Source organism: Chelonia mydas, chromosome 26 (assembly GCF_015237465.2).
Source record: "Chelonia mydas isolate rCheMyd1 chromosome 26, rCheMyd1.pri.v2, whole genome shotgun sequence".
In the NCBI taxonomy this organism is placed as follows: Eukaryota; Metazoa; Chordata; order Testudines; family Cheloniidae; genus Chelonia; species Chelonia mydas.
Window position 1 is genome coordinate 1,324,247 of NC_057859.1, and position 13,731 is coordinate 1,337,977.

Consider the following 13,731-nt stretch of genomic DNA (forward strand, 5'->3'; position numbering starts at 1 on the left):
TGAGAAATAAGGAAGAAACTGAAAATTGGAAGCACTGAAGAGCAACCCTGGCTGGTGTCAACAGGTTTAGTGATATCAGGGCTCTGGACCAGTGATTACAGAGTGGAGATCTGTTACTGTTTGTATCTCTGGAGTCAAGCAGACACCTAGAATCAAGTTGACTTATGGCAAACAGAAAAAAAGATAACAAAGCTAGACAAAAAACTTTATAAAAGAAAAATACAAATTAGAAACCAAAAACAAAAGAACCAAGAGTCAAAACAAATGCTGAGAGAGGAATAAAACAGTTTTAGGGCTTGTCTACATGGGAAAATTTTCCAGTTATACTGTTATAATTATACTGGTATAGTTAACAGTATAATACCCCTGTGTGGACACTCATATGCTGGAGTAAGGGTGGCTTTTTTCAATTTAGCTTAAACTGCTAATAAACTAATCCAGAAAAAGGGACTCTTATACCAGAAGAAGAGTGTCCACTTGGGGAGGTTACACTGGCATAACTTAGTGGTTTATATTCACATGCCACCTTATATTGGTATAACTGCCCCATGTAGACAGGCAGACAGATTTTCACTTTCCTGAGGGACACAAATGGACAAAAACTGGGGACGGTATCCTGCAGAGTTCCTACACTCCCAGATGGATGAGAGCACCAGGGTCTGTGGGTGGAATCTAGGGTTGATTATGATTGGCTAACATTGTGAAAGAGGCTAAACCTGCCCACACTAGGTGCTAATGTGTTTTTAAACAGCACTGAATTAAAACGTTACATAACATATCTGTCTGAGGCAACAAGTTTAAAAAAAAACCACCTTTTTAACCAATCTAGACAAGACTTCAGAGAAATACAACACAAGCTTGAGGTGAAGCACTTAAACGTTTTTTCTCGAATTGCTATAAAGATCTCCTGGCTATCATTAGCCAAAAACTTGAGAGCCAAGAATTAAAATCAAGACTAAACAACTCCCTGGAGAAAATGAGAAAATCTATAAAATCTTTGACCTTTAATAACATCCAAGTAAAACATCCAGATTTCATTTCAATATGAAACAAAAAAGGCAGTAACTTACACTGTTGACAAATCCAAGAAGCTGGACTATTTTCCGTGTTATAACATCCTTGTCTGAACCCAGATAGTTGTACTGGAAAATAACACAATTCTTTAAGTAACAGCTAAAAATCATTACAGAACAACATTTTTTTGGTCAGTCATTTCCCTGATGAAGCAGTGGAATGTTCACATGAGCCTCAAATTCTGAGCATTTAAATGTGTCTAATTATTTTAATTCTCAGTTTCCTTCCAATTCCATAAACAAAATATGCATTGATCCTTTGACAAAATGGATACTATATATCTGATAATTCCAGATTCCATTACTTTAAGCGACATCCATGACTTCTTTGGCCTCAGCCTGCCACAGCAGCAGGGCTGGAGTAGCTGTCAGCCCCTGCCCAAGAACAACGGCAGGAGAGCGGCCTGGGGATGGAGCAGTCCCCAAGGCCGGAGCAGCAGCCTGGGGCATGGGCAGTGGCCTCAGGAGCAGCAGCTGGGTCTGGAGTAGCCCTTAGGGCTGGAGCAGCAACCAGGCTTGGTAAGCCCCCACTGCAGGAGCAGCAGCTGGGGTTGGAGCAGTGGTAAGCAGTCAGCCCCCGGTGCGGCTCTGACTGTTAGTCCTCCCCACCCCCTGAAGGGTATTTTTAGTAAAAGTCAAGGACAGGTCACAGGCTTACGTGAATTTTTGTTTATTGCCCGTGACCAGTCCGTGACTTTTAATAAAAATTCCCAAGACAAAATCTTAACCTTACTGATTATTACATCCCAGACCTTTAGAAGGACAGCCTTAAAACGATGCATTTTTATGACATGTTTTAAAAAGTAGCGGAAATATATGAAGTAAAGCAAATTTGACTGATATGGACTTACCAAACCCTTGTCCAAAATGACATACATTTCCAGGTATCTGGGGGATTTAGTGACATCTGACATTGACTGAAAAAAAAGCCTTCAACATTTCGTAATTATTTCAACATTTTACCTTTTGTATCACTTATTAACACTGTGAATATGAGGTACATTCCTTAACACTAGATTTTTAGCTTGAATACCTATGCTCAGCTGTGCTGCTCAAAACCACCACCATCATCCTTTCATGGAAAGAGTTCTATATTTCTGAAAACAATCATAACCTTAAAAACGTATGGTACATTATTTGTTAGACTAAAAATTTCAGTAATACAAATCACAATAACATTCCAAAAACTTCAGCATAATTTGGTCTTAAAATTTCTGTACCACAATATTAAGAAAATAGAGATGAGTATAAAACAAACAGACTACACAACTGATAACCCCTCTGATAATGACACTCACTCTTCATTATTAGCAAAACTTCTGAACCAAGGAGCCGCAGAAGTAATATGCACAGCTGGCCAAACCAGCCAAATGCCATCACTTTCCAGATACTTGAAAAGTGAAAAATTGGATATTCTGATGCCAAATTTTAGTTTCAATCAAAAATAATTTCCCCCTCCCACTCCACTCTATGAATTGGTCTCCCTCGTCCAATGGAAGCTTCTGGGGGACCAAGGTCTTAAGCCCCAAACATCTCTGGAGAACTTTATGCCTCCTATGCCATTTGGGTCTTATTTTTGCCCTTTGAAATGCCACCAGTTCTCTGGTGGGATAGTTAAATGTCCCTCCAGTCAGTCTCCACTCTCAACATTGGCACCAGCAACATCTTGTCTGTTGTCTCTGTGGTCCTCAATGCCTTCTTTGACCCAGCAAATAGGATCTACACATGAAGTTCTAGGAGAGGGATTTTCTTCTGTGGAAGGCCAAGATTGAAAATCCACCCTCTAATCAAGCCACGGTGGAAGGGCATCAAGAGTGAGCAGTTAAAGTTGAAGTAGGGAGCCAAAAATAAGGCATGACTGTCTACATTTGCAAGTGGAAATTAGACCTGCAGTTTAATGCTGACAGTGAGACTCTACTCAGGGAGATTTACAGGCGTTATCCTCATTCAAACACCTGAGGCCGGAGCTGTGCATGTGTGGTTAAAGCCACCCTGACTGAGATAGAACTATTCCCCTGAATATGGGACAGCATTAGTAACATTGTGTCTGCAGATACCGTGGTGACACAGAGCATCATGTTCAGGCTAATGGATCACACTTCTTTATGAATAACTTATTTCCAGTACTATTGTTTCTTACCAAAGTTACGGCTCTCGTATGCCCACTTTCTGCATATCATGCACATAATTAATAATTAAATCCAGATTCAAGACCATCACAGTGAATTTCCTGTGCCCTGGATTTCAGGTTAGACATAATCTCTATCATTATGATAAAAAGCAGAACTCACTTCAATATCTGTATGCAGCTTGTAAGACACCTTTTCTGTCACCTTTTCTCTCCCTATATCAGTGTAGTTGTTTGCTAAAAGTGGACTCGCAGTGTTTTTATTCTTTATTTGATAAATAATGTGCTCAAACCCAGGTGAAGAATCCAAGGGTTCAATTCCATAGCTGGCATTCTCAAACTGCAATAGCCCTCTGAAAAAGCAAACAGTGCAGGTTACATAAAGTTATAAAATGATCTGAATTAATCTGCCATCAGCTTGAGACCTTAAATGTTAGATACTATATATAGTGGGCACCATTAAAAAGTCAGCATTTTCCAACTGCTACCACACTAGTGTCTGGGATACTGAATTTTACTAGAGGTATTATTATAATTAATTATATTAAAATTATATTAAAATATTTCATTACTTGAGCCCAGAGCAGGTGCTGAGTGTCACAAGTGAATTGGGAAAGCCTTCAATATATCCTTGGTAGTAGCAATCATCCTAAATAAAAAAAATTAAAAAATCAAAGAAAAATGAATAGCTTGCTTATGCGTAAGTATAGTTCTCCAATCAGGTCATCTCCACTTATCCATACATTTTGGAGCTTCCAAAGACACTTATATGGAACTTGAAACCATCTAAAAATAGAAATGTGGAGGTAGAACACATCTCACTATTCTGACTCAAAATCTGAGGTCAGTGCCCGCCAGAGCAACTGGGCAGGGAGCTGGAGAGATGAGTGAGGGACTATAGGAGGAGGAACCTTTCCCCAAGGCTACAGAGTGGCTCCACAGCTGTTCTGCACAGGATACTTCATCCTAATGGCTAAAGTAGTCTATGCAAGGCCTTTACATGTTTCCCTGGTAGGATAGGAGAAAGGAGTTGGGAAGATCTGCATTGCAGATCCCCCAGACCACTCCCCAGCATGTTCATACTCACCCTGGCCTCCTCCCCCCACCTTTGGAGAGACGCCAAACCAGTAAACAATAGAGTCGTGAGGAGAAAGAAAAAAGATTAAACACTTTAAAAATTAAATGGAGGTGAGGGAAGGGCGTGCATCTAGATGGGATGACCCAATGGGAGAGCAACTAGTGACCCTCTTTTCTACCTCTTGGGATCCTTTCACAGATCCACCCTGGAGACCACAATAAAGCAGCCTGAGAGAAGGAATTAAGGGACCCATCCGGAAAGATGCTGCACTTCCTCAACTCCTATTGTTTTCAGAAAAAGCACATTAGCTTGTGTGAGGAAATCCTAATAAGTTAAGCAATGGATTACATTAGGAGAAAAGGCAGCTAGCGTGACACCAGCCTCAGCTAAATCCTGGAGTAGAGAATCTATGGGGGACAGTTTGTGATGGAGGATCTAAACATTACCTTAGGTAAATGTATAGGACAGTAGAAAATCCCCAATTTTCCTGTCCTGGCCTTCCCCTCTGAATTTAAGCACAAGTGATATGTTTGCTCCTTTAGTTTCCATTCTGCAAGTTAACTACTGTAAGCACATTTCAGTCTAACTAGTCGTTTCTTTGAAAAATTTGGTAATTAGCCAACCAAAATAAACTTGAAGTAAGTAATCTTATTGTTAATTCTCCATGGAGAATGTTTCCTTGAAGAAATCTCATGCCAAGATTAGTAGAATGTCAGCAATAAATAAGTAAAGATAGGGAGAGATTTTCTGATACTTAAAAAAATGTAAAATCCCCAGAGAGTATTTCTAACAGGAACTCTGTTCTGAAAAAGCTAAAAAGCTGCAAAACAAAGTAATTAAATCTTACCTTAATATGTGGGAAATCAGAATGAACAGCCCCCCCTTTGCTGTAAGTATAAACCCTGAAATCATCAGATAAAAATAGTCTATAAAAAGAGAATAAAAAATGTTTGCATTAAAAAATAAAGATTACACATCACTGCAAGTTTAAAGAGCACCCACACTATTTTCAACATGCTGCAATGATTTGCATCACCCCTTAGTTTTGTTTCTTGAGTTACAATTTAATGTTTTATTGCTTCTTTCAGACTGAAAAATTGCTGAGCTAGATGAGGTGCCAGTTATGTGCAGCCTTCAGATCACATAGCTACAAACCCTTCTGAGGATTCCAAGTTCTTTTGCTGTTTGCCAGTCAGCTTCTCAATCTTCTGCTTAAGTCTTGAAACGGAAGAATACATGGATCTCTGAAAATATTTCCTACTACAGAATCTTAGATTCTCCTATTGTCAGTGCACAATACTAGTAATAACTGAGGCTACAGCAAAAAAGATAGAGAAATATCAGCTTGGACTGTTACAGACTGAAAATTATAACCAATGATTGGAAAAGAAAGGGAAGTTGAAGACAAATTATCCAATATTTAATAAACCTTATTAGAACCTTTTTTGAGCCACATGACTGGCTTATAACAGATAAGAGCCAAAGGGTTAGGAACAAAGTCAATCACTTACTGTCGCTTCAGGTGAAGAGTATACGGTGTCCCTCCTACTGTAATGACATAGGACACTTTGTCCTAAACCAGCCAGAATGATAGAGAAAAAAAGAATTCAGTAACACAATATTTTGCAAAGCATAGTAATTCTGCATTTATTAAACATGAACATAAATTAAAAATGCACCACAAATGTTTCTTAACGGGAAATGGATGGACAGTAACATGGTTATCAGCGCAGTTTTAACATCTCGACAGCTACCAGAACAACTGCCCTGTATCCTTCCAATACTCTGTGGAATGATTGTCTGTGGTTTCCTAAAAAGGCTCATCCACCACTCTCCCTTTGACTGACATACACTGTATTCCACATGTTCAAGATGTGTGTCTGTGTTTTATGTCAAACACACAGGAGAAATAATTTAATAGCCAATTCCATCTCAAGATATCCAGATGTGTGCAAAGGCAAAAAATGCCAGTGATAGTTACCAGGTGATGGACATTGCAGTGAATAAAATGGGAACTGGTACATCGTAGCTTCGACTGGTGAGGGAATTTGCTGAAAGTATTATAGACTGCTGGAATCTAGAACCCGGAATCCAGTGGACAAATAGGATGGAAGTAGAAATAACACATTTCACCTAATTCAGAAGAGCATCATTCTGAAGTCACATGAAGGAATTCATCATTTTAGAATCAGCTGCTGCTTCTTACTTTTGTGAACAAACAGTTGAATGCTCTTGTTAATTTGGGGGGAGAATTACTGAAGATTATTGTTCAAGTATAACATGATTTAAGGCCGCTTCCTTAATCTCCAAGACATGTATGTAAATATAAGTTTTCATTGCCACTCTCTATTGTTATTAATAAAAAAAAATGGTGTATGTCAACAGAACCTTTCATCACAGGATCTCGTAAAGGTTTATAAAAATTCAAATAGAAAAACTGAAGCACAGAGGTGACATGACTTGCCCCAAAACAGACTATACAAAGAGAATTTAGAGCCAGAAATAGAACCTGGGAGTTCTAGCCTGTCTCCTACTCTGACCTCCAGACAGGGTGAATAAAAATCAATTATTTTTTTTAAAAAAAATTTAAAATCTGATTTTTTTTTATTTAAATCAGATTTTTGATAAAATGCTTTTTTAGAAAAAAAGCTATCTAAAGATAGTTTTAATTAAGATACATTATAGCTCAAAGACATCATGGAATAGGGATTATAAATTATAATTCTATAGTATGAGACAATATATTCATGTAATGTCTAAGAAAAGTTTTGTAAATGAGTTCCAATAGTTCATGGATTAGGGACCCAATCTTATGGGGTTCCAGGGGCTTCTGTATAGATTATTTAGGTTAATCTTTCTATCTACCCAATGGGACTCAGTGCTCAGTCTAGAAGATACCATCAGAGATGCTTAGTTTTGCAGTTCTCAAACTGTGCATTTGGGTCTCCAGAGATAACATGCTTGTTAACAGCAAAAATGTTTTAAAATAAAATAAAATAAATAAATAATATATAGAGGTGAGAAATAACAGACCTCAATCCTACTGTCCCTCTGCAAATTTGTGTAGACAGAGTCAATCCCTTATCTCTCTCTAAAAGTGCAAAGTTTCAAAATGTTCAATGAATAGAAGATTGTTGGGAGCAAAATAGACAAGAAGAAGAAGTCTGGAGATAAATGTAAGAAGGGAGGGACAGGCAGTAGAAACAAAAGTGAAACTGTTGGAGCAGCATATTCCAGAAGTCTTGAGGTCTTTCTGAGTGTAGCCTTAATTGATTTGAGATCTACCATACCATTCTCTCACTAGAAGGGAAAACCTATAAAGGCAGCAGGCCGTAAAAGAGACCCAGTTTGGGAATATTTTAATGAAGTTCCTCTTCCTGTAGCATGCATGCAAATTGCAAACAGTGCAACAAAGAAATGCAAGGCCTGGTTACCCAAATGAAACAACATCATAAGAAGTGTTCCTTCTCAGGAGGAAGCTGCATTGAAGATGATGAAGGGAACGTGTCTGAACATGGTGATGCAGGATCTTCAGGTTGTGACCAAAGACTTTTTTATTTCATACTTCTTTCGAAGGACTGCCTGTCTTCCTTCTGGACTATTCTTGAATTCTCATGTTGGAGCAAAAAATATAGTTGTTACTCTATGGTACTATCATTTTAGATGCAGCTGTGATAAAAAATAGTTGAAATAGGCAGATCTTCCTTTTACAATTTCACCTTTAAAGTAGTACTGAGTGTCAGTGAATGCAATGAATAATACTAAATGAGCAGTATGGTAATAATAATTAAATAACTGCATTGACTTATTTTGTTTAGGAGAATCCATCCTCAACATACAGGATTCTGAAGACTATCCACCTTCAAGATCACCATCATTTTCTGTAGTTTCAGAGTTAACTGCCAATGACAGTGTTTCAGCCACATCATGTATGTCACATAGCCATAGTATACCACCTGTAGCAAAAAGAAAAAAAAACACTCCACCATCCAGAAAGAACCATAGATAAATTTGTGATAAGAACCAGCAGATTACAAAAAGAGGTAATTGATGAAAACCTTGCCCAGTTTGTTTATGAAACAAACTCTCCTTTCTGTATGATTGAGAACCCACACTTCATTAACATGGTTCAGTCATTAAGACCAGGATACAGTCCACCCAACAGCGCAGATATCGCACGCAAATTGCTGGATAAAGTGTATGAAAGAGAAACTGAGCAGGGTGCAAGAAGTTTAGAGGATGAAATTGTTAACCTGAGTCTTGATGGGTAGAGCAATGTCCACAATCATCCTGTTGTATGTGCTTGTGTGACAATAGAAGAAGGGAATGTTTTCCTTCCAGAAACAACTGATACATCAGGAAATGCACACACAGCAGAATACTTACAAGAAGTAGCAGTAAAAGCTATAACAAACTGTGAAAAAAAATTAAAATGTCTAGTATGCAGCTTGGTCACAGACAATGCTGCAAATGTATCCAAGATGAGAAGAAATTATTTAGAAGAGAGTGAAGAGCGTCCCAAACTAATAACGTGCAGTTGCATTGCTCATTTGATGCACCTCTTAGCCAAAGACTTCGGTGTTCCAGAAATAAAGGCTAATGTTGTTGAAATTGCAACCTACTTCTGTAACAACTACTTTGCAGCAGCTGCTTTGAAAAATGTGGGAGGAACCAAGATAACTCTCCCACAAGATGTGCGATGGAACTCAGTAGTGGACTGTTTTGAGCACTACATCAAGAACTGGCCTAATCTGATGACAGTTTGTGAACAGAATTGTGAAAAAACAGACTGCACCATCACAGCCAAAGTTCTCAACACTGGACTTAAGAGAAAAGTTTTAATACATGCTGAGTACCCTGTAGCCTATTTCTGTAGCCTTGAACAAAATGCAGGGGAATAGCTGTTTTATGGCTTATGCTGTTGAAATTTGGAAGGAACTGAGTGAGATCTTAAAAAGAGAAATATGCAACGACAGAGTTAAATTAGAAGCATTAAAAAAACAAATGGGACAAACACTATCTCCAGCTTATTTTCTTGAAAATATTCTCAATACTCGGTACCAGGATCAAACCTTAACTGCTGAAGAGGAGGAGTTGGCTATGACATGGACATCCAGCAATCATCCCTCCATAATGCCAACTATAATGAACTTCAGAGCTAAGGGCGAACCATTCAAGAAATATATGTTTGCTGATGATGTTTTAAAGAAAGTCATACCAGTGAACTGGTGAAAGTCACTTAAGCATTTGGATTCAGAGACTGTTGAAGTGATAATCTCACTTTTAACAGCAGTAGCTTCTTCTGCCGGTGTAGAAAGAACATTTTCTTTCTTTGGACTAATTCATTCCAAACTGAGAAATCGTTTGGGACCTGAAAAAGCAGGAAAGCTTGTTTTTCGTTTCCAGATTATGAGCAAACAGGAAAATGAAGGTGAAGACGACTGAGTTAGCTGCAAAAGCCAATATTTTAAGTTATTGTTATTAAGTCATGTTGACCTGGCTGACATAATCGATTTAATTTTTTTTTAAATTCATTGAACTATTTTAGTTAAAAACAATTTTAACAAAAACAAACCTGATTTTGAAAAACTTGAATGTTTAACTAAATTCAAAAATTCATATGCTTGTTTTGTTAAAATATTATATGTTTGCTGTTGAAGAAAAAAATCCAGAATACATAACGTTGTTGTTTTAGTTAAATAAAACAATTTAAATGTCTGTCTGGTGATGTTCTCCTCCTAATACAGAATGGCAAGAAAATCCCCCAGATATTAATGATTACCCTGTTGAATTAGAGATAGTTCACCTCCCAATGTCTTCATAAATATCTGCTTCAATTACCTTTGGTAAATGAAATAACCAAACAATCATTCATGTTCTGATATAGTTGTAAAACTAATCTGAAAGGTTTTCAAAATAAATCACTTTAAAAATGTATAGTGTGTACCTTATAAAAATGAAACCTACATCTATCTCTGAATTGTGAAGAATATGTGTTAAGGTTATAACAACCAACAAGAATGCACTTGTATGTAGAAATCCATGATTAAATCGAGTCTTCCTGACTTGATTTCTGCAGAAAAGGACCGAGGGGTTACAGTGGACGAGAAGCTGGATATGAGTCAACAGTGTGCCCTTGTTGCCAAGAAGGCCAATGGCATTTTGGGCTGTATAAGTAGGGGCATTGCCAGCAGATCGAGGGACGTGATCGTTCCCCTCTATTCAACACTGGTGAGGCCTCATCTGGAGTACTGTGTCCAGTTTTGGGCCCCACACTACAAGAAAGATGTGAAAAAATTGGAAAGCGTCCAGCGGAGGGCAACAAAACTGATTAGGGGGGACAGAACTTATGAGGAGAGGCTGAGGGAACTGGAATTGTTTAGTCCATGGAAGAGAAGAATGTGGGGGGATTTGATAGCTTTCAACTACCTGAAAGGGTGTTCCAAAGAGGATGGATCTAGACTGTTCTCAATGGTAGCAGGTGACAGAACGAGGAGTAATGGTCTCAAGTTGCAGTGGGGAGGTTTAGGTTGGATATTAAAAGAAAAATGTCACTAGGAGGATGAAAAGAAAAGGAGTACTTGTGGCACCTTAGAGACTAACAAATTTATTTGAGCATAAGCTTTCGTGAGCTACAGCTCACTTCATCGGATGCATTCAGTGGAAAATACAGTGGGGAGATTTATATACACACAGAACATGAAACAATGGGTGTTACCATACACACTGTAACAAGAGAGTGATCACTTAAGGTGAGCTATTACCAGCAGGAGAGGGGGGGGGAGGGGGGAAACCTTTTGTAGTGATGATCAAGGTGGGCCATTTCCAGCAGTTGACAAGAATGTCTGAGGAACAGTGGGGGGTGGGGGAGGGGGGAATAAACATGGGGAAATAGTTTTACGTTGTGTAATGACCCATCCACTCCCAGTCTCTATTCAAGCCTAAGTTAATTGTATCCAATTTGCAAATTAATTCCAATTCAGCAGTCTCTCCTTGGAGTCTGTTTCTGAAGTTTTTTTGTTGAAGAATTGCAACTTTTAGGTCTGTAATCGAGTGACCAAAGAGATTGAAGTGTTCTCCAGCTGGTTTTTGAATGTTATAATTCTTGACATCTGATTTGTGTCTATTTATTCTTTTACGTAGAGACTGTCCAGTTTGACCAATGTACATGGCAGAGGGGCATTGCTGGCACATGAGGGCATATATCAAATTGGTAGATGTGCAGGTGAACGAGCCTCTGATAGTGTGGCTGATGTGATCAGGCCCTATGATGGTGTCCCCTGAATAGATATGTGGACACAGTTGGCAACGGGCTTTGTTGCAAGGATAGGTTTCAGGGTTAGTGGTTTTGTTGTGTGGTGTGTGGTTGCTGGTGAGTATTTGCTTCAGGTTGGGGGGCTGTCTGTAAGCAAGGACTGGTCTGTCTCCCAAGATCTGTGAAGTACTGGAATGCATTACCTGGGGAGGTGGTGGAATCTCCTTCCTTTGAGGTTTTTAAGATCAGGCTTGACAAAGCCCTAGCTGGGATGATTTAGTTGGGGATTGGTCCTGCTTTGAGCAAGGGGTTGGACTAGATGACCTCCTGAGGTCCCTTCCAACCCTGATATTCTATGATTCTATGAAATCAAGTCCACCCTGCCTGCAGGTATCACCACCTATAACGTTTATGGTATTGTGACTCATTACAGGAAAGACACAGAAACCCAAATTTAAGATTTAACAAACTTGAAGAAAAAACTATTTTCAAACCTTATGTAGCCCATGCTGCCAAGTTACATATTTGAAGCCTGAGCTAAAGCAAGTCAGTGAAGAGACTCCCATTGACTTCAATGGGTTTTAGAATGTGCAAAAAGTTATACACATTTAAGTCTTTGCAAGAGTGGTGCCTTAAATTGTACATTTATTTATCAATAGATTATAATAACTTGCCCTTTTATTTGTAGTTTTGAGTCCACATGTATTATTATTGATTTAGCAACCAAATTATTTTATAAAACATTTGTAGTTCCACTTTAAGGTTACTGCTCTGAGTGCCAAAGCACTTTGCCAAATATACATCCCTTCTCAAAGACTCATTGGCCCAACAAGGGACTGTAGAATGTTTCACTGCAACATTGGAAACACCTTACACACTATAGCCACAAATGTGCTACAAGGCTTGTAGCATTTAAAGGATTTTAACAGATTCTCACTGTAACTCCATCTGCACATATTTAGGTTATATAATTTAATATCTAATTATATATATAGGAACAACTGTATTCCTTAACTACAAGTACCAGATCTCCAGTTATATTTGAGGATATTCTCTGTGGATCTGTGATGTGCAAAAATATTTGAGAACCTAAAGGAGGGAAATATGTTAGTTATTATTTTTATGTAATAATACCATTACAAACATACCTAAATATTTGAATCAGACTCAAAGCTCCACTGTGCTAAGGGCTATACAAGCACAGACATAAATAGGTTCCTGCCCCCAAGGAATTTATCAGCCTGCAAAGATTTACATGCATGCTTAACTTTAACAAAAATTAAGCACGTGTAAGTTTTGGTAGGATCAGGGCCTAAAAAGATAAATGATGGGTGTGGGAGAGATACATTCAAATACATCCACTTTGTAAATATATTTGCTTTGAAAATGTATATCTATAAATCAGTAAACAGCTATCTATCCTCCACTGCCCCTCACTTTAGGCTATGTCTACACTACTGCCTATGTTGGCAAAATTTGTCACTCAGGGGTGTGAATATTTCACCCCCTGAGCGACACAAGCCACACTGACCTAAGCACTAGTGTGCACAGCACTAATGCGGCAGGAGAGCTCCTCTCCTGTCCACACAGCTTCTGCCGCTTGCAGGGGTGGCTTTTTTCTGCCGACGGAAGAGCTCTCTCCCATCAGAATAGAGCGTCTTCGCCAGATGTGCTGCAGCAGCGCGGCTGCATCGCTACCGCTGCACATGTACACGTAGCCTTAGTTATCATTCGTTTTCATACAAATGCTGCATCAGAAGCAGCCTTAAAGAGAGCCGTTTTACAGACAGATCCGCTGTCATCCAGCATGGCAGGGAATACAGTGAGAGAGAATTGTCGGAGAAGCAGACACACAGGTGGTCAGAGAGGAACATGCAGGGTGCGATACTATTTATACCATCAGAATCCTCCCACATCCTGCCTTCTCTTTCACTGGCACTGCAATAAATAACTCCCAGCCTGTGTTAAAGAGTCTCCACTAACTCCAGTCCTCCCTCCCACTCTGCTCTAGCTCCTCACTCAACTCACCTTCCCTCCCCAGGGGGTGTAGGATTTAGGGGGGCTTTTTGGGGCAGGGGGCTCCGTGAAGCAGGTGACTTTGGAGAGGGAATCTCTCCTTATTAGCAGTATCAGTGTGTGGGGATGGCTGGGGGGTCGGGATCTTGCCTGGATTCAGAGTATCCGGGGGGGTGGGGGG

The 13,731-nt window shown here is 39.1% G+C and overlaps 1 protein-coding gene across 1 annotated transcript in view; it reads right to left on the bottom strand.

The window, feature by feature from the left end:
* ADAM32 (ADAM metallopeptidase domain 32) overlaps positions 1–13,731 on the bottom strand; it is a 35,502-nt gene that overhangs the window by 19,594 nt on the left and 2,177 nt on the right. The window contains exons 2-8 of the mRNA XM_043536417.1: positions 12,550–12,623; positions 5,791–5,852; positions 5,127–5,205; positions 3,774–3,850; positions 3,364–3,554; positions 1,925–2,001; positions 1,071–1,142 (exon numbers count right to left, since the gene is read on the bottom strand). Coding sequence (XP_043392352.1) covers positions 1,071–1,142; positions 1,925–2,001; positions 3,364–3,554; positions 3,774–3,850; positions 5,127–5,205; positions 5,791–5,852; positions 12,550–12,623 — 632 coding nt within the window. The remainder of the gene's footprint in view (positions 1–1,070; positions 1,143–1,924; positions 2,002–3,363; positions 3,555–3,773; positions 3,851–5,126; positions 5,206–5,790; positions 5,853–12,549; positions 12,624–13,731) is intronic.